The sequence below is a fragment of the Lissotriton helveticus genome, chromosome 6 (genome assembly GCF_964261635.1).
Source record: "Lissotriton helveticus chromosome 6, aLisHel1.1, whole genome shotgun sequence".
Lineage (NCBI taxonomy): Eukaryota > Metazoa > Chordata > Amphibia > Caudata > Salamandridae > Lissotriton > Lissotriton helveticus.
The window spans coordinates 1,653,267,797-1,653,295,025 of record NC_136067.1 but is presented as its reverse complement, the minus strand read 5'-3'; the positions used below and the strand labels follow the sequence as shown (position 1 = coordinate 1,653,295,025).

At 45.4% G+C, this 27,229-nt stretch overlaps 1 protein-coding gene across 3 annotated transcripts in view; it reads left to right on the top strand.

Moving 5' to 3' along the window:
* GPCPD1 (glycerophosphocholine phosphodiesterase 1) overlaps positions 1-27,229 on the top strand; it is a 733,645-nt gene that overhangs the window by 200,588 nt on the left and 505,828 nt on the right. For all 3 annotated transcript variants that reach the window (XM_078649507.1, XM_078649508.1, XM_078649506.1), the window contains one exon: positions 10,969-11,092. In XM_078649507.1, the coding sequence (XP_078505633.1) occupies positions 10,969-11,092 (124 nt within the window). The remainder of the gene's footprint in view (positions 1-10,968; positions 11,093-27,229) is intronic.

The following is a 27,229-nucleotide window of genomic DNA, read 5'->3' as shown; positions in this document are numbered from 1 at the left end:
CCCCAAGAGCACACTCTACGCGCAACATGGGGGCATCCATGGCTTTCCTAGGAAACATTCCACTAGAAGATATCTGTAGAGCAGCTACATGGTCTACCATACACACTTTCACTAAACACTATTGTGTAGATGTGCAATCAAAGCAGCAAGCTGCTGTAGGCCAAGCTGTCCTCAAAACTCTTTTTCAAACTGCTGCAGCTGGGGCAGGCGTCCACCGCTAGAGGAGATACTGCTATACAGTCTATGCTAAGATATGAATTCAGCAGCCCACATGCCTCGAACGGAAAATGCTACTTACCAGTATGCATCTGTTCTTGGCATGTAGGCCTGCTGACATCCATATCGCCCACTCTCCTCCCCGGGACCTGTCGCAGCTGCAGGATTTTCTTTGCATGGCCATCTTCTACTTTTCTATACTCCATCTTTGCCACAATGGCGAAAAACAATCTAAGGATGGAGTGGATGCCCATGCGCACTGTAGTCCAAGGGAGGAGTCACCTATCTTGTGATATTTAAAAGACTCTTCCAAGACAACAAGGTGCAATCATCCGGACCCAACACTAGGCGGCGGTCTATGTTAAGATATGAATGTCAGCAGCCCTACATGTAAAGAACAGATGCATACTGGTAAGTAGCATTTTCCTTTCATGTTCTAATTCATCCAGCTCATCACACATACCTCAGATTTGTGATAGCAGGCAAGCAATACCAATTCAAAGTACTTCCCTTCGGAGTGACTACTGCACCCAGAGTATTTACCAATGTCTGGCAGTAGTCGCGGCTCATCTCAGGAGACTGCATATTCACGTATTCCCCTATCTAGACGACTGGCTCATCAAAGCGAGCACTTACCAAACTATCTACAACACACACAGATCACAATAGACCTACTTTATCAACTAGGCTTCATGGTCCATGCACAAAAATCTCACCTGCATCCATCACAGATGCAGTCTTGCCTAGGAGCTACTCTAGACAGTCAAAGCTCTAGCCTTTCCCAATGTAGCCAGAATTCACAATGTTCAGGCTATCATACTACAGTTTTAGTCCAACCAAGCCTTACCAGCCAGAATGATGGCATCTTGCATCGCAATTTTACCTCATGCAAGACTTCATGTGTCCCCCTACAAGAGTGCTTGGCACATCAGTGGAATTGGTTGTAGGGTCAATTAACTGATCTAGTGTTGGTAGACGGCTGTACCTATTGCTCTCTACAGTGGTGGAACCTACAACACTTATCAAAAGGACAGCCTTTCATCACCCCAATTCCACAGATCATGCTCAGAGCAGACTCATCTCTCACAGGTTCGGGTGCTCATTTTCAAGATTACACAATACATGTCCTATGGAGCAACAAACACAAAAGCCTCCACGTCAGCTATCTAGAGCTTCTAGCAGTTTTTCTAGCACTCAACGCTTTTAAAACTCAGCTCATAGACAAAACTGGCCTAGTCTGAACAGACAACATGGCTGCAATGTATTATGTGCAAATTCAGGGTGGAACACGCTCTCTCCAACTGTCAAGACTCACTCAAGCCATTTGGAACTGGGCGATCCATCACAAGTTTTATCTTCTGGCAGAGCACCTCCCAAGAGTAAACAATCATATTGCGGACCTTCTCAGCAGAAGGAGACCGCAAATTCACTAGTGGGAACTTCATCCCCAAGTTCACTTTCCCTACTTTCAACAATGGGGATTCCCACTTATAGACTTGTTTGCCAAAGCAGAAAACTCAAAATGCCCAAGCTTCGGCTCCAGGTTCCCACACCCCTGTGGATGAACTGGTCAGGGATATTTGCCTACGCTTTTCCTCTTCTCTCGCTCATTCCGTGTCTAGTTCAGAAGCTCGGGCAAACATCCCTCCCACTAATTCTAGTTGCTCCCATGTGGGCCTGTCAGCTTTGGTATACCACCCTGTTGGAGCGGACACTAGTTCCACATCTAAAGCTGCACCTCACCTCCAGTCTACTCACACAGAACCATGGAGAAAGCAGACATCGAAATCCCAAATAACTGGACTTGGCGATCTGGCTCCTGAAGTCATACCACCAGAGCTTGTTTTGCAGCATAGTGGAAATGATTTATTGTATACTGCAGTAACAAAAAATATAAACCCTTTGATGCTTCTATACAAAACATTATCTGTTACCTGTTACACTTACAGCAAACTGGACTAGCTTGTACATCTATTTGTTTGCAGCAGTAGCTGCGTATTTGCAGAACAGGCAACATCTGTCACTCTTCAGAGTTCCAGTAATCAAAGGTTTCATGGAGGGGTTGAAGAGAGTAATTCCACCAAAATTCCTCCTGCCATAGTTTGGAAGCTCAGCATTGTCCTCAAGGCTCATGGGCCCACATTTGTAGCCGTTTCACAAGTGCCCCTTGCAATGTCTCTCATGGAAAGTTGCTTTCCTCATTGCGATCACATCACTGAGGAGAGTTGTGAGATATAGGCATTAACCTTAGAAGAACCATTCTTTCAGATACACAAAGACAGGGTAGTTCTAAGCACCAACCCTCAATTCCTTGCCAAAGTGGTTTCTGCTTTTCATATAAACCAATCTATTAAGTTACCAGTCTTTTTGCCTCAACCTGATTCTGTAGCAGAATGCGCTCTTCACACGCTTGACGTTAAGAGCTTTATTGTACTACATAGATGGAACAAAAGACTTTCGCAAAACAAAACAGCTATTTGTTGCATTTGTTACACCTTACAAAGGCAATCCTATCTCCAAATCTAGTATTGCAAGATGGATTGTTCAATGCATTCAAACATGCTACTCTGAAGCTAACTTTATCCATACCCCCTGAAGCACATTCCACCCGCAAAATAGAGGGTTCTTTGGCATTTTAAGGTAACATTCCTCTAGCTGACATATGTAAGGTAGCTACATGGTCTACACCACACACATTTACCAAACACTATTATGTAGATGTGTTTGCACGTCAACAAGCTAATTTAGGCCAAGCAGTACTTGAAACACTATGTTCGAGGCATGTGGGCTGCTGAATTCATATCTGTGCATAGATCGCCGCCTAGTGTTGGGTCCGGATGATTGCACATTGTTGTCCTGGAAGAGTCTTCGAAGTATCACAAGATAGGTGGCTCCTCCCCTGGACTACAGTGCCCATGGGCTTCCTCTCCATCCTTAGATTGTTTTTTTCCGCCATTGGGTTCGGATGTGATTTCCAACTCGGAGTTTGGAATCGATAAAAAACTTTTTCTAACAGGCCAAAAAGCCTTCGGGGTCGTCTGTATTGTTATTCGATCGGTAACGACTACTTTATTTCTGTTGTTTTATACTCAGATCGTCGAATCGGGCCGCGTGGCCTTTTCAACACCAAGGGCCACTCGTCGATGGAACGAAGTCCATTCAAAAGATGCCCCAATTGTAACTCGAAATTCCCACACATAGATAAACACCCTGTGTGTAACAAGTGTTTATCTCCTGAACACAATGAAGCCGACTGCTTAGCTTGTGCGCAGTTCCGTTCAAAGAAAACACTTCGGGTTCGAAGAGCAGCGAGGCAGACGATGCAAAAGCCAGCGCCTGACCCGGAGAACATCTTTGAAGATGATGAAGAGGTCGTCGAAGCTGAGGACTCAGACCAGCAGTCGGAGCAGGGGTCCGACCATGACTCCAACTACTACGTCGACGAAGAAGACTACATCGTCGAGGTAGGGGACGACTATCCAGGCATCGGAGCCGTCGAGGACGACTCCGGCGAGGACACGGGGCCAACCGGGAGTACGGAGCCCAGTACATTTACTGATACGCTTCCAAGGGCTCAGGTCGAGGCATCGCCGGAAGGCCTTAGCCAAGATCAAAACATCGATTCTATAGCCCCGCAAATTAGCCCGGCTAAGAACATAAGGCAAGGGCCATCGGTGCAACATTACCATTCCCTGGTAATATCGAAACCGAAAGTTAAAGAAGCAAAACAGAAACCGAAACGAATAGAATTTCCACTCTTCGGACCGAAAGGTGCGGATCCATTGGCGCCGACCAAACAAAAAATGGCCGTCGACCTGGCTGGGTCGCATATCAGGGCTGTCGAGCCAAGAGCCAGTACGCCCAGGGACATGCCTAAGCTAAAAGCCGTCGAACCGACTAGATCGATGTCGACGCCAGGCAACACAAACAAAGGACTCCAGCAGAAGATGGTTGTCGAGCCGAAACAAAAAGTCGACAAGCTAAAGACGGTGCAAACAAAAACACTCGAGCCGAAGGCAAGGATCGAGGCCAAGGGGTCGGTCGAGCCGAGGCAAAATATCGCTCCGAAGCACCAAGCTCCGAAGACGACACAAGGCCAAAAAGTGGTTATCGAACAAACAAGAACAGTCGGGTCGATAACAATCATGGAACTGAAGAAAGTCATACAGCCTAAAAATACTGTTGAAGCACAAAAGTCACTTGGACCGATAAAATTCGGACTTCCGACGCACATACGCCAAAAATCGGTCGAACCAACAACGGAAATCAAACCGACACAACCAAGAAAGGCGATATCGGGGAAAAGAGCTCAAGCACATAAAGAGCAAGAGCCCTCCACAGAAGAGCAGTCCAAACTGTATGTGGAGCCAGATACTGGCAAACTTACCCTATTAAAAAGGAAAATCAGACCAGACACTTATGCTGAAACCTACAAAATACCACTAAAAAAAGAAAAGAGACTCTTCTACATCTCCAACTCTCTTTGAGCCCATCAGGACACATGTGCAAGAAACTTATACATATTCTCCCACACGCACAGATGAGGATGTGAAATATGAGGATAATGAACTGTATAATTATCCAGTGGACGATGACCAGGACCAAAATCAACCATGGTCTGATCCTGTAGACTCGCAGCCCATGCAAGATAATACTGCATACCCTGTAAAAACTTTGCCTACTGAGGACACAGCTGCTTTCAATGCATTAATCGGAAGAGCAGCATACAACCACCACGTGGAAATGCATGCAGACCCCATTGAGGAAGTCTTCCTCTTTGACACTTTCAACACTTCTGAAAGATCAGTGAAGACATTGCCAATGCTAAAGGGGGTGCTTAAACTCGCATGGGACATATTTAAGGAACCAACCAGGGCAAGAGTCATTAACCCCAGGATTGAAAAGAAATATAGGCCAGCACCAGTGGACCTTACATACATTAAGGGACAGCTGCCCATGGACTCCTCTTTGGTAGTATCCAATGCACGCAAACGTGCTAATTCTCAAACTACTGGCGAGGCTCCACCTCCAGACAAAGAGTCTAAAATTTTGGAGGCTTCAGGAAAAAGGGTAGCTGCTCAAGCAGCTAACATATGGAGAACACAAGCCCTGTTAGCCAGTTATGACAGAGCACACTACGACACACTTGAGCACTTTCTCCAGCATCTACCTGACCTTTATAAAGAACAGGCAGAGTTCCTAATACAGGAGGGAAAGTTAATATCTAATGCCTCCATCAAGTGTGCGCTAGACGCAGCAGACACAGCAGCCAGGGCTATCAATACCAGTGTCATGCTCAGAAGACATGCGTGGCTCCGCATCTCTGGGTTCAAAAATGAGGTTCAGAGCACTTTACTTGATCAGCCAGTGAACCCTGATTATTTGTTTGGCCCTAATGTGGACACAATATTAGACAAAATGAAAAAGGATACCGAGACAGCCAAGTCTATGGGAGCCTTGCAGTCACAACAATACAGAGGCGGCTCCTTTCGTCGCTCCGGCAACAGAGGAGCTGCAAGAGGAGGCTCAGTGCAGCAAACCTCATACAACAAGGGGAACACGCAAAACACCTACAACAAAAACAGTAGAGGTGGATACCGTGGCAATAACAGCAAAGGTAGAGGACGAGGGAATAACACCACCAGATCCTCTACCAATACCAAGCAGTGACTTCTTGTCACTGCCCCCAGACCATGTAACACCGGCCGGGGGAAGATTACAGCAGTTCCTGCACGTCTGGGAAAACATAACTACAGACAGGTGGGTGAGGCAAATTATCCAGCATGGCTATTGCCTAGAATTAATCTCCACACCACCCAACATACCCCCAAAACACCGTCCTATGTCCGCAGAACACCTACACTTATTGCAGCAAGAAGTCATCAGCATGCTACAAAAGGGGGCCTTAGAACTAGTACCCTTAGAACACCAGGGTACAGGGGTGTACTCGCTATACTTCCTAATCCCCAAAAAGGACGGGTCCCTCAGGCCAATCTTGGACCTCAGGCCCTTAAACCAATACATTTTATCAGAACATTTCCACATGCTCACTCTACAGCAGGTATTACCACTGTTGCGTCAAGCAGACTTCCTCGCAACACTAGACCTCAAAGACGCATATTTCCATATACCGGTACACCCGGCACACAGGAAATATCTCAGGTTTACAATACAAAATCAGCACTATCAATTCAAAGTCCTTCCTTTCGGGGTGACAACAGCCCCCAGAGTATTTACCAAGTGCCTAGCGACAGTAGCTGCACATCTCAGAAGACAGCATATTCATGTCTATCCATATCTGGACGACTGGCTAATACAAGCACAGTCAGCCCAGCAATGTGCCAGCCACATGTCACGCACTATTCACCTCCTGCACAATTTAGGTTTCTCGCTGAACTACCCAAAGTCCCATCTTCAGCCTGCCCACGTACAACAATACCTGGGAGCGACGTTAGACACTCTGGCAGGGAAAGCACAGCCGAATTCTGTCAGAATAAACAGCATTCAGACGCTAATCCAAAGGTTCACGCCCCAACACTCGCTCCCAGCCCGAGTGTTTATGCAACTAATAGGTATGATGGCCTCCTGCATTTTCATAGTCCCTCACGCAAGACTACACATGCGTCCGCTGCAGGAGTGCCTAGCACGCCAGTGGAACCAGGCTCAAGGACAATTAAACGACCTAGTGTTGGTGACCAGTCGTGCATACAACTCTCTACATTGGTGGAACCCACAAAACCTTTGCAAAGGACGACTGTTCCAAGAGCCTGTACCACAAATAGTCTTGACAACGGACGCATCCCTGATAGGGTGGGGAGCCCATGTCCTCCACCACACAGTACAGGGCTTATGGACCACGCAGCAGAAAAAAATGCACAGCAACCTACTGGAGCTGATGGCAATTTTTATGGCAATGAAAGCTTTCAAAGTACATCTGTGCAACGAGACCGTGTTGATCCGGACGGACAACATGACTGCGATGTACTACATACAGAAACAGGGAGGAACACACTCTCCACAGCTGTCACATCTGGCTCAAAGCATGTGGAAGTGGGCCATTCAAAGAAACATTTTTCTCATGGCCGAACACCTCCCAGGCAAGGACAATCAGATAGCGGATCTGCTCAGCAGACACAGCCAACAGATGCACTAGTGGGAGATTCATCCCACAGTGCTTCAACCATACTTCCAACAGTGGGGACAACCAGAGATAGACCTGTTCGCCACAAAACAAAACGCAAAATGCCGGTACTTCGCCGCAAGGTTCCCACACCCGCAGTCTCAGGGCAATGCGATATGGATGAACTGGTCAGGCAAATTTGCATACGCTTTTCCACCAGCACCGTTGATACCGCTAGTGGCACGCAAACTGCGCCGGCACTCCTTGACGCTAATCCTAGTTGCTCCAACATGGGCGAGGCAACCGTGGTACACCACGTTCCTAGAACTTTCCGTGGTGCCTCATCAAAGACTAAAACTAACGCCCAGTCTCTTAACGCAGAGCCATGGAGACATTCAGCACCCAGATCCACAGCAGCTGAACCTTGCAATCTGGCTCCTGAAGTCATGGAGTTTGGCTACCTACACTTACCTCCTGACTGCATGCACATTATCAGAGAGGCAAGAAGACCTACCACAAGAGCATGCTATGCGGCAAAGTGGAAACGTTTTGTCATTTACTGTAACAACAACGACATAAACCCACTAGACGCATCAACTCAAAATATCATATGCTATCTTTTGCACCTACACCGCTGCAATCTAGCCTATACATCTATAAGGATACACTTAGCTGCAATAGCAGCTTACCTTCAAAACAGGCAACACCTTTCCCTATTCAGAGTGCCCGCAATTAAAGCATTCATGGAGGGACTCAAACGAGTGATCCCCCCCCCCCCCCCCCCCCCCCCCCAAGACACCCACCTTCACTTGTCTGGAACCTAAACATCGTTTTAACCAGACTAATGGGACCACCTTTTCAACCTCTACACTCGTGTGAAATACAATTTTTAACATGGAAGGTGGCATTTCTCGTGGCGATTTACTTCACTTAGAAGAGTTAGCGAGCTGCAGGCCTTAACTATTCAAGAGCCATTTTTCCAAATCCACGCTAATAGGGTCGTGCTTAGAACAAACCCTAAATTCATGCCAAAAGTGGTCTCCCACTTCCACATCAATCAAACAATAGAACTGCCAGTGTTCTTCCCAAATCCACAGTCAGTACCTGAAAGGGCCCTGCACACACTAGATGTTAAGAGGGCTCTCCTATATTACATAGACAGGACAAAAGATTTCAGGAAGACAAAACAGTTGTTTGTTGCCTTTTCACCACAACACAAAGGCAACCCCATTTCTAAATCTGGGTTAGCCAGATGGATTGTTAAGTGCATTCAAATATGTTATGTTAAGGCAAAACGCACTTTAACAGTTCCCCCAAGAGCGCATTCAACACGCAAAATGGGGTCATCCATGGCTTTCCTAGGAAACATTCCTCTAGAGGAAATATGTAAAGCAGCCACATGGACTACCATACATACTTTCACAAAACACTATTGTGTAGATGTACATTCCAAACAGCAAGCTGCTGTAGGACAGGCTGTTCTAAAAACTCTGTTTCAGACTGCTGCAGCTGGCACAGGTAGCCACCGCTAAGGGAGAGACTGCTATACATTCTATGCACAGATATGAATTCAGCAGCCCACATGCCTCGAACGGAATATGCTACTTATCAGTATGCATCTGTTCTTGGCATGTAGGGCTGCTGACATTCATATCGCCCACCCTCCTCCCCGGTGCCTGTCGCAGCTGTAGCATTCATTCTAACTCTCACTTTCTTGCATGGACATCTCTTACTGTACAACACTCCACCTCTGCCGCAATGGCAAAAAACAATCTAAGGATGGAGAGGATGCCCATGCGCACTGTAGTCCAAGGGGAGGAGCCACCTATCTCGTGATACTTCGAAAACTCTTCCAGGACAACAATGTGCAATCATCCGGACCCAACACTAGGCGGCGATCTATGCACAGATATGAATGTCAGCAGCCCTACATGCCAAGAACAGATGCATACTGGTAAGTTGCATATTCCTTCAAACAACTGCAAAATCTACAGGTTAGTAACCGCTTTGGGAGTATACTGCTTTGTAGTCAATTCAAAGCATGTGTATCTACACATGCCTTGAATGGATAATGTTACTTACCCAGTAAGCATCTGTTATTGGCATGTAGAGTGGTAGATTCACATGCGCCCACCCATCTCCCCGGGTACCTGCAGTTATTGCAGTTCTTCAGTATACATTTAAATGCATGGATATCTTTAAACTTACTCCATTCTCACCCTCGTACCGGAAAACAATTGAACAATGGAGTCGATGCCCGTGCGTAGTATCACCAAAAGGAGGAGTCATGTTACCTTGTGACTAGGAAAGACTTCTCCCAAGAAAAACAACATCCGGACCCAACACTAGATGGCAGGAGTATGCAAAGCTTGTAAATCTAAACCTCTACATGCCAAGAACAGATTCTTACTGGGTAAGTAACATTATCCTTATTAACAGCAGGAAGAAAATCTTCGCCATCATCCGATTTCATTGCGCTCCCTGTTACCTCAAGCTACATCACCCCTCACAACAACTTTGCAACAAGCGCTCAGAATTCTTCTGTAGGCAAAAATCACTGGAAACTTAGACTTCCAACTTGTACCCCATCACAGCTCAACTTCCCATCTCGGCCAAAGAACGAACTTTGATGCTTCCTGCCCAGCCGTCACCACCATCAAAATCGCCTCTACCATGCAGACCATCCACTCAGGTGTCCTTCCAACCCTGCCCTCGCCATGCCTTCACCAGAGGCACGAACACCCATTCTCAAAGCCTCCATCAACACTGCCACATTCAGGAACACCTGGAAACACGCCGCATACACACCCCTGCACAAGAAACCATTAGTTGACTCAGCTAACCTCTCCAACTACGGACCCATCTCCTTCCTATCATAACCTGGCAAGGCCTTAGAGAAATGAATCAACTGGCGTCTCACCAACCACCTCATCGGCCACCAACGCCTAGACACCATGCAGTCTAGATTCATGCCCAGCCACAGCACAAATAGTGCTCACTCCACCACTGATATCTCCTTGATCCTATACAGAGAGGACACAGTGTCCCTAATTGTCCTGCACCTCTCAATGGCATTCGCCCCAGTCTCACACCCCACAGGGAAGAGTGATGAAAATGCTATTGTTGCAGAACCTGTTAAAAAACATTTCAAAGTACACCATTAGAAATGCTTATTGAGTAGGTTGTCCTTAATTTACGCTTGACTAGCCATGTTAAAAAAATCCATGTAAAAATTATTTAGATTTTGTTAAATGTCAAGTAACATGGCATTGCAGTGGTACAATGTAAAGTAGTTATTTCAAGGGACACCCCAATTGGGCTTTGCATGCATCTTGCCTGCGAAATGTCCCTCGTTCGCATCAAGTATTTTTAACGAGGATCTTAGTATGTGCCATTTGCATAACTCCAGCAGATAGATTCCACATCATATTCATTTTGATTTTCAGTGTTTAGCCCTGCTTTTTGCAAAGCTTGAAAAGAAATTGATAAACTTTCTATAAAATGTTGCAGTGAACTTATTTGGTGCTTACCGGGATTTATAGTCTGTGTTTCACAATTATGAACAATAACTGGATATTTACATTGCATGAATAAACAGTTTGCATTTTTATTCCTACTTCCCACTTTGCTAGATGGAGTTGAATCTGTGGACTCCGGATGGCTGACATGTCAGACTGAGCTTAGATTGCGTCTCCATTATTCTGAAAAACCACCAGTTTCTATGACGAAGAGAAAATTTAAAAAGTCTAGATTTAGGTACGACTTTTTATTGGTGTGCACGTCTGTACAGGCCTACATTTTAGAATCTCTGCAGTGAAACTATTTGAAGCTATTTTAGATGTATTTAAAGTCTTGCTTGTTCTGGTCACTGGAATAGCAATGCTTGTTAGCCTTCTAGATATGTGAGTAGCAAATGTAAACATATTGCACAACACAACTTATGTTAAAAATGTTGATGGCACTAGAGCAGAGTACTGAGTGGCATGGGGATGGTCGTGGACAACATATTGGATTGATTGATGAAAATATTGTAATACAATGGTATGGTTTTCTTGCTAAGTTGGTGTGTTTCTGTACGATTGTTCAGTCTGTAGTGTTAGCGTGGTAGAAAGACTGATATAAAGTAAATATAACATAACATAACAGGAGTGAAGAACCTTGTGAAAGGATCAGTAAAATATAGTGATGTATTTCCAGGAAATTGCATAAGGGAAGGACTATATCAACAAGTGTTATATTTCAGTAAACTGAAATTTGAGTACTTTATCCTACATAGTCAATGTAAAAGTTCCCTTCCCTTTCCTTTTCTATTTCATGTAGAACAAGCTAGTCTCATTCAGTTCACACAGCTATTGTAGGCCCATCACATTTAAGAAGTTTTAAATCTAGCATTGCTAAATGTTTGACTTCTACCAGTTTTTCCCCTTTGAATCATGCGTTCCAATTGCAGCTTCTGCTCCTCATTTTCGTTCTCACTCTATAGTGTTTACTTTCATTAAACGTTGTCATTCTTTTGTGATGAAATAAACAAAACAAGAGTATTCTATAGCAATGGTAGAGACCATCAATAGGGAGCAGATCAACGACTTCACTTAAGGCGTTATATTTTGAAAGAAAGCCCTCACTCACCACCTAGTGATGACATGCTTCATCATCGGGCCCCACAGAGGGGATCTAGCATCCCCTCTGTGTGCTGCGACGCCAGATCTACTGCGGAGCGGGTTGGTGGGTAAGGACAGTGCTGTGCAAAGAATTATAAGTGAGTGTTGTGAAGTTAAAAATAAAGTCTGTAGTGTATCAAAATTAATTTATTAGGATCACTAAGGACTTAGAGATAAAAATGATGTGTAGGAAATACGTCCACAGTTAATTTAGTGGTAGTTTCCTAAGTCAGTCGACATGTTTCAGCCACGAAACGGTGTAAATTTACCTGGCATTCTTCAGGACTTGGTGTAAATAAACCCTGGCGGTATGGACTCGCTAAGGTCCACCCTTACCTAGGGACGTGAGAGTGAAAATTAATCGTGAAAAAAGTGCAAAAAATTAGAAAGAAAAGCTGTCTTTCTAATAACTCCTGGTTTAGGAGGCTTCCAATTTTGGTTTCTGCACTTTGGTAGTGTGTAAATTTCACACCATGGGTCACAGGAGGGGGGTGGAGGCGTAATTGGCACACCGCCCTCGACGCTCGGCACCCGTGGTTTACCTACAGCGACCCTCCGCTGGACCCTGAAGATCTAATTTTTTGCACTTTTTTCACGATTAATTTTCACTCTCACGTCCCTAGGTAAGGGTGGACCTTAGCGAGTCCATACCGCCAGGGTTTATTTACACCAAGTCCTGAAGAATGCCAGGTAAATTTACACCGTTTCGTGGCTGAAACATGTCGACTGACTTAGGAAACTACCACTAAATTAACTGTGGACGTATTTCCTACACATCATTTTTATCTCTAAGTCCTTAGTGATCCTAATAAATTAATTTTGATACACTACAGACTTTATTTTTAACTTCACAACACTCACTTATAATTCTTTGCACAGCACTGTCCTTACCCACCAACCCGCTCCGCAGTAGATCTGGCGTCGCAGCACACAGAGGGGATGCTAGATCCCCTCTGTGGGGCCCGATGATGAAGCATGTCATCACTAGGTGGTGAGTGAGGGCTTTCTTTCAAAATATAACGCCTTAAGTGAAGTCGTTGATCTGCTCCCTATTGATGGTCTCTACCATTGCTATAGAATACTCTTGTTTTGTTTATTTCATTGATACTGGGGTGTAAGAGTATCCCACTACCCTACCTCTCCCTTTGTTTTGATATTCTTTTGTGATGGTCATGAATTGTATCCCCTTCTCCCACCCTCTGCCATAGATTTTACCCCCTCCCGTCTTCCCCATGTGCCAATCCTAGTATAGGCTAGCCCATCCCCCCCAACCCCACCTGGATTGGATTGTTGTGGATACACTTGCCCACAGATTGTACAGAGCATGTGTGCTGCCGCAGATCATGTTTCTTTTCCAACAAGGAAAAAAGGAACTGAAACAGATTCAGAATCGCAATAAAATAAAGCTTTGACGGCAACACTGACATGGCGCTCTATTGCAGAAGGGAAGGTAGTGGCAAGTGACCAAAGGCCTCACTAATATTTGTGTTCATATGTTCTAATTCACTCTCTGCTGCATCAGGCAGCCGTGCTAAGTGACCAAATGGTGAAATTGTTATCTTGCACTCTAGACTTGACCATACTTGAATGCCTGAGGCATTTAGTATATCTCCTGGTCATCATGCAGTACACTTTTCATGTTTCATGACATTTATCCTCATAACCTTCTCTGCTGAGATGGTTTATAATCACTGCCCATAACGTCCACAAAACATGATTCCAAGATGATATGTCTAGAAGCCATTCAGAGAAATGAGCCCAAGAAGGCTTTAAAGAGAATTTGATTTGATTTTGAGCCTAAGGGTCCCTTTTTTGGGAAATTGGTGTTTGGAAGAGCATGAGCAGCACTTCAGCACTTTTCTGGGCTCAGCCATTAGTGGAGACCTGTAGGAAATTAAATAGGGGGAACCCAGCAGCTGATTCCCCATGCGTGATTCTTTGAACTAAGTGCTCTACCTTGGGGGTGACTCCTATGTGATACAGGTGCGCGTTCTTTAAGTGGACTCCCTGATAACGAATGGTGCGGGCCATCGGGTCTATTTAGTTGACATTGGTCCTTTAGCACGGGGACATCCTGCTGGGCCACAGCGTTTCAGCGCTTTTGCCAAAAAGGCTCCGGTTGAAGGACTAGGGTGGAGCCCAGAGCCTTTGGAGGTATTTTAGTGCACTTCTACCTTTAGTACAGTGTGGCTTGCATCCTCCAGCTCTATTTTTTAAAGTGCAGTTCTCTTTGGGGCCCCACTGCTGGATACCTCCCCTTGGCATCACCTCTGCCCACTGCAAGTGGCTGCATCGATGTTATTTCTGGTCTGCAACCTGCACTGATGTTATGTTATGTTATGTGTGATCTCTTCTATAGCGCACGGCTACCCCATAGGGTGTCCCGGCGCTTTGGCAAAGAGACCTGAATCCGAAAAACGCCAGACAGCAGCTCACAGTGGTCCGAGAGGTCAAGCAGAAAAGAGCCAAGTCTTCAACTCCTTTCTAAAGGAGAGGAGGCTATTGGATTTCCGAAGGGAGACAGGGAGCTCATTCCAGTGGTGGGCCGCCAGATAGCGGAAGGACCGTCCTCCCATCCGGGCGCGTCTAATAGGCGGGACAGCGATCGTGGCGGATGTGGCCGACCGCAGCGTCCTCCTGGGCACATAGAAAGCCATTCGCTTCCTGATATAATTAGGGCCCACAGAATGAAGGGCCTTAAACGCCAAAGTAAGAATCTTAAAGACGATTCTTTTCGAGATGGGCAGCCAGTGCAACTTTTTGAGCAAATCAGATGCTCTAGCTCTGCTTGGATGGAGTGAGAGACATGATGCAAGGGGCGAAACTGAGGGGGTGGGGATGGGGGGTGGTCAGTGAAGAGAAACCAGACCTGCCGCTTGAGGCTGGGGCAGGCGGTGGTGAGTATCTGATTTCCCTCAGTGAGTCTCCCACAGTCAAAGCTATATTTTTCTGTAAATAAGACAAAATTCTTAATCCAGTAAGAAATAATTTACGAGATTCATCTTAGTTGTCACCCGAAAACGAATTGTTAAAATAAAGAAAAAATGAAAATATGTAGAAAAAAATTAGAGGTCTGTAATTTTTTGCCACAGCAAAAAATATATCGTCACCTCAGTCTTTCCCTTGAGGTTACAGAAACATATAGAGTTTGGCTGTTCAAAAACAGGTGATACAGAGCATCAGCAGCTTAGCTGCAGTTTATATTTCATAGTGTCTTTACCATGGATCGATCAATGAGTTTTCGCCTGAATAGTAACTTTTTTGGCAATCTGGGTAGCTGCGGTATTTTGGCATGGGCTTGGCTACTACCTAGGGACACCAGCTTAACCCAGATATGTCTGAAAACTAAACACCCATGCAAGTTCAGGGTGGTATGACTTGTGTGAACCCTGTGACGTTTTCTTACACAAAATGCCCTGCAAATCCTCAAACTTAGGCTAAAGTCATGAATTTTCCTCAGTTTTCTGTGGCAGAAAGCTTTGAAATTCGCAGAAATCTACAACATTTCTACCACCCAGTTTTCACACACCTCCCCTAATAACAAGCATAGCCAATACGTCTCGCCTTTGGGTCCTTATACGTTTTTAGCTAGAGTTATTGGTTCTTAATTTCTGGTGCTAGTCTGGGCATTACATGTCTGATGTCTAGAAGAAGGGAGGAGAGCGAGGTTTGGAGTCATGGGGTTTAGTGATTGATGGAGTTGGGGATGTGCCCGGATAAATTGCAAACATCCACTTAAGTCTCCTGAAAGCAGTTTGCACGTTAGGAATAAATAACGTTAACACCCGAGTCCGTTAATAAAAACAAAGGGATTTATTTATCTTCCGGCCTATCCTAACAAACTGGCTCCATCTCCGCCCGACACTGGCCGAGGAACAGTTGGGCCTCACCGGAGTCGGTACACGGCAAGCACATCTGACTTGGCATATTCTGTAGCTTTTCTGGTTTGCCATCGAGACTGTTTTGTAAAGTGCGCAGCAAGTGGAGCAGCCATGGTTAAGTGGTCTCTGCAAGGAGCGCGCGCGACACTGCAAGAGAGGAGCGCAAGTGTGACGTCATTACCTGCAGGAGCCTCTTGAGGGACTCCGGGTAGGCATAGTTTGGTGCAATGCGCTGTGTCCGGAGGAAACAAGAAATGAAGGCAGTGATATAAGCAGTGCACCCTGAGCTATTCACTTCAGCAAGACAACCACAAGAAACAGCATAATCATTCCACATATGTACACAGGGGTTTTTCATTCCGATGCGTCACACTCATTCCGAGCGCCGACTCTCGTTGCTATACGAGAGTCGAGAGAAAAGCGCCCAGTGCCAAGAATCTCCCGGCAGTTTCGATGGTGTAACCAAAGCATAGATCTATGCAATCCATTTCTAAACAATCTTGACAGATGCCATAAACGAATGTCATTAAAAAAAAATTAAAAAAAACGATGCGGAGGATCGCACTCATTTGCAAAGGGGGAGATGCCAGCATTGAATACAGTGCCCGGGACCCAAAGCAGCAGATCGCTCCCTGGACTCCGCACCATATATGGGAGCTGTGAAGGGGCCAGTGCAACCACCATCTGTGACAATCCCGCGAGTGGTGCACGCACGCTTGCGAACAGCAGCCCATGAAAGAGCTGGGAATGCAGCGACCGGATTCACGAAAGGAGGCGGGCAGAGCAGGTAATAATAAATGTAGGACGGGGTTTCGCCGGCTGCAAAACGCCTAGTCACTTTTCCATCCATTGGTAATTCGCCGACAAACATAACCTGCAGGTTAAACAGAGTGGGTAAAAACATGCAGAAATAGTAAACTTAAACACAGACGTTCTAAAACCACACGAGTGGTGCGCGCCCCACAGCGAGCGATCTGTTTTCGATTATCGTGCCTGTTTCTGGGCACGATGATTCAAAACAGATGGTGCCTGTGCGAGTAACCGCAAGCAATAGGCCGTGGGCGAGCAAAAGCGGGTCATGTACCCGCCTTTGCTAATTGCATGCTGTCTTTCTTAGAAAGACGTACGCAAAGGCCAATATGCTGTGATCCCCCCCAAAAAAACGCACGAGCTTGTGAAAAGCTGTGGTGAGCTCTAAGAGGTAGTTTTCCTATTGCAGCGCATGTGCGCTGCTAAAGGCTCGACCTAAAAATAGCACTCCACTTAGCGACTTTGGATTGTCCTGCTACATTGGTTCAGGCCAATATGAAAGGTTTTCGGGATTAGATGGAACAATTTGAAAGGCTACACAGCTAGTTATTTATGGGATGCGGTAGACATGGATGGCTGCACAGCCATTTAAAGGCACATACCTTTAATCTGACGTGTCCATTTTCGTCGTTCCCACAGAACTTTACGTTAGTGTGGTAGAATGTGAAACAGAAACCTAAAGCAAATACTTGCCTTGCTGATATGGGCACTTGAAACAGTAATAACAACTCTCCTGTCTCTCCTTGTCAAACTCTGCATCACCAATATGAACTACTCTTTTTCTGTGTTGCAGGAATGTAAAAGGCAAAGTGCTGATCCTGCAGCTTAGCAACGTCCTCCACAAACAAATGAAATAGACTATTTCTTCTACAGCAGTACGACTATCAATAACTGCCAACTAAGAGTCATGGAAGGACATCTGTCTTTCTGTGGTAGTCAAGACAATAGTCAAGATCTACAATCTGTGTTGCCAAAAAGATCAGTTGTATAGCCAACTTCTTACACCATGTTCAACTTTACAAGCTGCATTGTACGATTGTAGTACCTGGTTGTTTTTATTCGTTCTGTCCATTTACATGTTGAAATCAAGTTTACAGCAGGGCTTGTGTACTTATCCCAACTGACCCCAAATTGGGATCAGATATGTGCAGTCATCAAGAGTTGTAGTAAGCACGTGTCCTTACTACTTAGCTGAGAATTTCACATCAAGCAGTTTGTTGTAATACAGAACACTGCTCCAACCTTTTTGGAGCTTCCTACAAATATTCTCTAGAAGGAATGTTTTATGGTGAGTTCAAATTGTACCATGGGCCACTTTATGTTTGAGCGACTATCTCATCTTTAAAGTTGCCGCAGCAGCCTGCCATCCTCATACATCAGACATTTCCTCTGGCATCTTTACAGTTTTAAACCATTTCATTCCGCTTTGAAATTGAGGCATTGACAGAAAATCTGCAGGAAATGCCCAGAAAAATCCACAAAACATTTTAATATCTACGGAGATATTGAAAGTTTGTGTTTTCTTCCTTAACACCCAGTCCATTGACTAGGTTGGGTCCTACTTGTCCATAGAGGGTATTCCTTATGTCTCTTCACCCACCTCTAATAAGTTCAGACTCTGGATATTTGTTGTCTTTAATTCTGCAGCCAGAATTACTCCTGGGTCTCTCTTACCAGTCTCTACTGAAATTTATCAGAATCCCTGTAGGTTCACCAGAAGTACTTCATGAATTATCCAGGCCTTTATTATAGTGTTTATCCAGTATTATGGGTATCTTTCATAGATTCACATGCCTGAATCATTCCCCGTCGTCGGGGTGGGAGTCCCCGGTAAATAAATATAGTAATGTCACATGGACATATACTTAGTACTAGGCCAGAGGCCTCACATTAGTAGCCTATCCAGGTCCTTATGTAAAAAGGACCAACCTTTGGCCAGTAGCCAATCCGCTCCTATCACCCTCCTGACCTTCCTGGAAGGAGCCCTTGTCCCTCAGATTTTCTACCGCACGTCGTGCTGAAGGGAGTCTCCACTGAGCTCTGCTCAGGTTTTTTCCTATATCTTTGGATTCTATCCTTTTATACTTTTATTCTTCAAGTTTTGGTAGTGAATATGGCTACTACTCCTAAAAAAGGGCTTTTTAGACCCTGTGCCTCTTGTAGTAAAATGAGGTTACATATAGAGGACAAACATGAAGATTGCCTGTATTGCCTCTATCCTCAGCATTCTGCCAAGGAATGTAAGATTTGTCGCACTCTCCCGGTCAAGACGTTGAAGGACAGGGAAGGGCGACTGCTTCTGTGGCTCCAGAGACTAAAGAACAAAGAGCAGGTAGTCTCCTCAGGTGAGAGCGAGTGTTCCTTCAGGAGCTTCCACTCCGCTTCAAAAAGGCCTGGGCAGTCATCTCCAGATCAGTCTGTGGCGCCTCCTCACAAGAAGCCAAAGTCTGTTGAGAGTCATCCTAAGGTCAAGCCTTCTCTTCAGATGACAGAATTCAAAAAGCCTGCTATAATGTCGTCTAGCCTGCCTGTGACGTTGTCGACAGTCTCCATTTCGACATCCACGGCGTCTACTTTCTCCATGGCATCGACTTCTACCACGTCGTCGACGATGGGTAGGTCAATATCTTCTGTCATTCCTGTCATAAAATCGTCGTCGTCGCCTTTGACAGCGCTCCCGTCGACGTCTGCTTCATCATCGACGAAGGCAAAGCTTCCAGCGTCGACGAAAATCCCATCGTCGACGAGGACTTCCTCGTCGACGAAGATCCCATCGTCGACGAAGATCCCATCGTCGACGAAGACACAACCGTCGACGAAGATACAGCCGTCGACGAGTTCCTCGTCGGCGAGGACACCGTCGTCGACGAGGTCGTCGACGCCACCGTCGACGGGCCTGTCGACGACGAGACCGTCGACGTCGCCGTCGACGGTGGCATCGTCGTCGAATGCTGCAGTGTCGCCGCCGTCGACGAGGACGTCGTCGTCGACAAAAACATCAATGACAATGAAAACACCTGAAACATCAAAAATAGTAGACGCTACACCATCAACGGACACCGCGTCAAAGGATTTACACTCCAAGGGCGCTCCCTCATTGAAGTATACATATACACACTTTAAAATGTCGTCATGTTTGGTCACACCAGAGATGACCTCACCCAGCAAGGTCCAACAGTTGTTGCCAACGCAGTTTTTAGACACGGAAGATCCAGAAGATCAGTCCATGTTTCCCATAGCATCCAGTCCCTCTCATCTCAACATCAAAATTCATGAGAGTTCGGACTGTGAAGATTTTGAGGAAATTACAATTCAAGAATCAGTTCAAGAGCATACCACTGTTCAGCCTATGGTGTGCCTTCCAGCTTCAATTGTTTCTGACCTACAATTTCTAATTTCAGATTATAAACAAAGGTTTCCATCATCTGCTCCTGCCTCTGGAGTACAGGTACCACAGGAAACACCAACTCCTAAACATCGACAGCGGCCTCTCCCGCGGGATGTGCATCAGGAACAAGAGACATTTCCTCCTCAAAATTCTACGGATGAGGAAGAATATGAGGAAGAAGTGGGAATTGATGAGGCCCAGGATGAAGAAGGCGAAATACATGATGACGATGATATGGATTCGGATTATAATGCTAACCCAGATCCAATATCCCCAGACCAAGTACAGGACGATTCAACCCCTGAGGACTTAGGGGGATTCCATAATATCGTAGGAAGAGCGGCTGCAAGATTCAACATCCATATAGCATCGGAAACGAAGGACTGTTTTCTTCATGATTTCAAAGAACCCTTCAAGAGATCAGCTCGCTCCATTCCAGTAATCGATTATATATGGGAGCAAGGACAAAAAATAATGAAAACTCCTCTCTCTCTCATTCCAGTGCCGGCTAGACTTGAAAAGAAATACAAAGCCCCAGACACTGCACCCGCATGTTTGACTGGTCAAACTAAACCTGATTCAGTTATATCTCAGGCCGCTCAGCGGAAGTCCAGCAATCCGTCAGCGACCATGACCGCTCCTCCTGATAAAGAAGGAAGAAAGCTTGATGCCATTGGCAAGAGATTTTCCTCCATGTCCGCCCTATCAATCAGGGCTGCAAATTCTCTGGCTTTACTAGGGCGCTATAATCGACAGATATGGGCAGATATAGCCCCATATCTGGGGGCGATTCCAGAAGACCAGAAAGACTAGGTTAAAAAGATTTTGCTGGAGGGTGAACGCTCTGCTTCAGAGATGATAGAGGTGGCCCTGGATATTGCTTCCACAGGGTTCCGTCAATTGGCGGGAGCAGCAGTTTTAAGGCGCCAGGGCTGGCTTAAAGCCACAGCATTCCGGCCTGAAGTGCAAGCCAAAGTCCTCGACATGCCTTTTGATGGGGAGCGCCTTTTCGGTGAACATATTGATGACATGCTGCAAGGCATTAAGAAGGATACCGAAACGGCGAAAGCCCTAGGCACTCTACAATTCAAGCAGAATTCCTTTCGAGGCTCCAGAGGTCGAGGACAACAGTCTCGTGGCAACTATCAAGGTTACAAGTCTTCTTATAATTCTTCCCAGCAGTACAAACCTCAATATCAGCAGAGGCAACAACAACAAGGACAATCCTCATATAACAAGTCGTCCTTTCGAGGAAGAGGAGGAAAGAAAGACAATAACAGACGTCAATGACTGCTTTCTCCAGCTGGCCTCCACCTCTTCTCCACAGTTCGTAGTTGGAGGAAAAATTACCAACTTCCTTCACAATTGGAAGAAAATTACTACAGATCGTTGGGTGTTGCAGTTAGTCCGCTTCGGACACACTCTGGAATTTCTCGAGCATCCTCCTCCAAATCCACCATGTCCGGCGCAACACAAAAATCTAAACATTCTTCAACAGGAACTCTTGCTAATGCTTTAGAAAAAAGCAGTGGAAAGAGTTCCTCGAGAACAAAAGGGGAGAGGATTCTACTCCCGATTCTTCCTGATCAGAAAAAAGGAGAAGAAGCAGTGGAGACCGATACTGGATTTGAGAAACCTAAACCAATACCTCAAGAAGCAGTCTTTTCGTATGGTTACCCTTCAGGAGGTATTACACCTGCTCAATTCAAAAGACTATATGGTATCCTTGGACCTCCAGGATGCCTATTTTCATATCCTCATTCACAAGAGTCATCGACAATTCCTGAGGTTTACAGTGGCAGGCAGGCACTACCAGTTCAGAGTCTTACCATTCGGCCTGAAGTCAGCTCCGCGCATCTTTACAAAGTGTCTGTCTCCGGTAGCAGCATACCTTCGCCAGCATCATCATCAAGTCTTTCCCTACCTGGACGACTGGCTTGTCAAGGCTCCTACTCGAACAGGCGTGGCCAAATCCTCTACCGCCTGCCTTCGTCTCTTCGAGAACTTAGGCCTAACGCTCAACCAGGAAAAGTCAAATCTACGTCCATCACAACGTCTCAATTTCCTAGGAGCGACATTGGATACACAACAGGAGAAAGCCTTCCCTTCCAGGGAACGTCAGGTCAAGCTGAGAAACCTGGCCGTCCAAATTCAGACCAAAAAGAGAGTCAGGGTTCGACTATTCAAGTTGTTGCTAGGAATGATGTCTTCCAACATATTTCTCATTCCGCATTGTCGTCTCCACATGCGACCTCTACAGGAAGCTTTAACAAATCAGTGGATCCAAAGTACAGGATCTTTCGACGACTGGGTCAAGATCACTCAGGTCATGAAAAAGGCTCTGAGATGGTGGCTTCTGGGCGACAACTTGAACAAAGGCCTTCCTTTTTTACTCCCAGTCTCCCCTTATGTCATAACCACGGACGCATCACTGGAAGGATGGGGAGCGTTCCTTCAGGAATTGCAAGTACAAGGTCAGTGGTCAGTGGCAGAAAAACGACTCCACATCAATTTGCTAGAGTTACGAGCAGTACGCTTAGCTCTTCGGGCATTTCTACCCCGAATCAGGAGCTTCCCAGTGCTTGTGAGGACGGACAACACCACCACAATGCACTACCTAAACAAACAGGGAGGTACTCGATCCAAGACGTTGTCTCGCGAATCTCAGCAAATTTGGAGGTGGCTACTCCAGCACAACATTTCTCTGCGGGCAGAGTATGTCCCAGGAGTAGACAACATCCTGGCAGACTCGCTAAGCAGACAGCGCTCAATTTGCCACGAGTGGGAGCTCGACCAGAAGACGCTCGACTCAGTGTTCTCCCGTTGGGGCAAGCCTCACCTGGATCTCTTTGCGACGGAAATGAATGCGAAATGCCAAAGTTACGCAAGCTAGCTTCCCCAGAAAAGATCCCTAGGGAATGCTTTTTCGATGACATGGTGCGAGACCTTTGCTTACGCCTTTCCACCGTTTCCCCTAATCCCAAGGGTTCTCCGGAAATTGAAAGCAGAGAGTTGTACCATGATCCTGATAGCCCCAGCGTGGCCACGCCAGCACTGGTATACAGAACTACACCTGCTATCGCTGGAACCTCCAATTCTATTCAGGACATGCCCGCATCTCCTTACAATGAACCAGGGACAAGTCCAACATCCGGATCCAACATCTCTCAAATTATCGGCTTGGCTCCTGAGTTCAGAGAGTTCCAGAACCTAGATCTTCCACAGGAATGCAGAGTCGTTCTAGCCCGGGCCCGGGCTGAAAGTACTAATAAGACATATTCCCTCAAGTGGAAAAGGTTCTGTTTGTGGTGTAGGGCTCAGAAATTGCATCCGTTCACTTCTACTCCAGCACAAATTCTGCCCTATTTGCTCCACCTAGCCAATTCAGGGCTGGCACACGCTTCAATAAAAGTCCATCTGACGGCCATCTCCAGGTTTAGACGTTCTTCGTGTGGCGCTTCACTATGGACCAACAGACTGGTCAAGCAGTTTCTGAAGGGATTATTCAGAACTTTCCCTCCAGTACGAGCGTCACCACCTACATGGCAACTAAACGTGGTACTAGCTCAACTAATGAAACACCCGTTCGAGCCAATTCACAAAACAGATCTTAAATATTTGTCATGGAAAACAGCTCTACTACTGGCGCTCACATCAGCAAGGAGAGTGAGTGAACTGCAGGCTTTTTCTGTGCAAGACCCTTTTATCCAGTTTAAGAATGACAGGGTCATTTTAAGGACTAATCCAAAATTTATACCAAAGGTTCCGTCCTCTTTCCATCTCAATGAACCTATTGTCCTGAGATCGTTCTTCCCAAATCCATCATCTGCGGCTGAAAGATCTCTGCGCTCATTGGACCTCAAGCGTTGTCTCAAATTCTACATACACAGGACTGAGCAATTTCGGAAGTCTAACCAATTGTTTGTTGCATTTAGCAGGCCTAGGAAAGGCCTAGCATTGACAAAACAGAGCATTTCCAGATGGATTTCAGCGGCCATGGCATTCTGTCACCAACAGGCGGGCCATCCTCTGCCTTCAAAGGTTCGAGCACACTCCACTAGAGCGATAGCCACCTCCATGGCGCTCTTTGCTGGGGTACCCATTGTCGACATCTGCAGAGCGGCGACATGGAAGACGCCGCATACGTTCACCAAGCACTACTGCTTGGATTCTGAACTTATGAAGGATGCAGCAGTAGGACAGGCTGTCCTACGTCATCTATTTCATTAGAGGTGAGCCTTCTTCCTATCATCCCACCTTCCAGGTAATTTACCGCACATTTCTTATCAGGTTGTGAGTATCATGTAAACTGTGTAACAACTTATGATAAGTTTATTATGTCTTTCAAGATGTATGTGAGAAATGTGCTCATTATTGCTTGCTATTCTGATTCAGGCATGTGAATCTATGAAAGATACCCATAATACTGGATAAGAAATGCGTTACTTACCTGTAACAGCAGTTATCCAGTATTGGTATCTTTCATAGATTCACATGCAACCCACCCGCCTCCCCTGGAAGGGCTCACCTAAGTCTTCTCAGTAGGTACTACTTGGCACGGTGCTTACGAAAATCTGAGGGACAAGGGCTCCTTCCAGGAAGGTCAGGAGGGTGATAGGAGCTGATTGGCTACTGGCCAAAGTTTGGTCCTTTTTACATAAGGACCTAGATAGGCTACTAATGTGAGGCCTCTGGCCTAGTACTAAGTATATGTCCATGTGACATTACTATATTTATTTACCGGGGACTCCCACCCCGACGACGGGGAATGATTCAGGCATGTGAATCTATGAAAGATACCAATACTGGATAACTGCTGTTACAGGTAAGTAACGCATTTCTTTACCATACCAAAATGCTGTCACCGAAATGGTTACAGTAGTTAGATAACGGCATGCCACAGAAGTATATATTTTTAATGTTGAGTGACTGTCTGGGTTTGACAAACTACTTGGTTAATTTGTACCTGTGATGACATTCATTGGCAGAACCACTGGGATTTCAATATTCCTCCCCATACACAGAGGAGATGTGAGGAGCCCATTACTTTTAACAACAATATCCTTGAGATAGTCCATCACTGGAACTTCCAGGGGGTCCTTACTTAACACAAGATGTTGATTCAGAACTATGCTGCCGGACTACCACATGTAAAGCCACAAGCCCGCATCTCCCCTGCTTGAGGGCCCTATTTTGATTACGGGTTGCCAGAAGATTCACATTCAAGCTGCTTTGTATGACCCACAAAGCAATACATGGACCAGGGCTGATTTTCATCAGGGATTAAATCACCAAAGACATTCATCAAAGCAACCTCTGCTCCAGATTTGCACCTCACCTCAAAATCCAACATACTAGAAATAAACATAGGTGGCACATCTTTCTCTGTTCAAGCAGCCAAACTATGGCATTTATTACCCCGAAACATAAGATCTTCAGAAGATTACTCAAGATTTGGCTCTTTTCTACATAGCCACCATACTCAGACACAAATAAACAGCATATCCCTGTGTATATATAAACATTTAATTTGATTATATGCATGTATCTAGATATGTGTATTTCTTGATATATTTATGTCTAATATGTACTTATGTATCTATATATTTATTACTTTACTCCTATTGTAGAAAAAAACAAACTTTGACACTCTTCAATGCACTTATCCCCCCTTTGACTCATCCCAAAACTCATTTTATTACTATGATCTCCCTAATCTATTTCTAGAGATTTTTCTCTCCATCTCTCCTTATACTCATCCCAAACCTCATCTTACTATTATGATCCCCCAGAAAACACTTTCTAGACTCTTCCTCTTCCATCTCCCCATTACCCTATTCATTCCAACTAACACGCACATGTCCTCCGCTCAAATTTCACTATACTAATATACCCCTAATCCTTTTTGGGTTCGAGAGTAACGTGCCACTCACTGAAAAAATGCTTTGACACCTTGTCAGCGGTAGTAAGCACTGTATAAATACAATTATAGTACAACACTGCAACATTATCATAGAAATGCAGCATACCCTGCAGAATGAAAGACTGGTCTCTGTTCATGACTGATAGGAAGCTGGGCTTTGCCCACATCTTACTAGTAGAAAAAGTAAGACTGTACGGTTAGTGTGTGTACTACTGCCAGGAGGAGCATAAGGCCCAGATGTTGTTTCAACTCCAATGTAAAGTAGGAAGCCATAATTGTGACATAGAATGAGGTGCCAGAGTGCCTCCCTGCTCCCTTAAACTGTTCGGCATGCATATTTGTTTTGCACAACTTCCTCTAAGAATACATCATTAACAAATAGATGTATGTAGTTCATGGGCAAACATTTGCAGTATTGACTTTACATCCAGGCTTTCGAATAAATTGCTGCTGAAATCTATCAGGGGGGTCTTAAGTGAGCACTCCTGTTCTGTGCAGTAACTGCCTGCATTTTAGCATGGGCTTCTCTGATGGGGTCCCTCAGCTGCACAGATATATGCTTGCGAAGGGACGTCATAAATGCCATGGCCACATTCTATTCCATGATCCTCACCAGCAGATGCATTCTGAGTATCAGAACCTGCCTCAGATTTCCTGCATTATTTGAGTTGGGGCTAAGGTTAGGCCCTGGGCAGTAGACCTATTTGATACACCATCTGTTATCTAGCTCAAGCTACCTCCTCATATACTGTATACTACGTAGACTATAAAGGTACATGTAAACATGTTAATCAACTGCGAATGATGCGTGTATAATGACCTGAGAACACATTGCTGGTCAAATCAGAGGAGCATAAAAGTAATCGAGCCAGCCAAAACAGTTGAATTAATAATGAAATAGATTGTCTTAGCTGCTACAAGTCCTCTGTCGCCAACAAGGCTCACTAAACTCTGCAAGAATGCAACCACCAGTGGCTAGCCTGCGCCCAATTCCCTCCTTAACCCTGCCCCCCCTCCCCTTCCAGTGGATGAACAGTTTACATAAATAGTAATTTCGAACTAATGTGGTGGATATGAACTGTTCATCTAGCTGTTCAGTAGCTGCATATCTTCAAAACAGGCAACATGTATCTTTATTCAAAGTGACAGTAATCAAAGTGTTTATGGAAGGCCTTAAAAGAATAATACCACCCAGGGTACCACCTGCACCTGTCTGGAACCTCAATATTG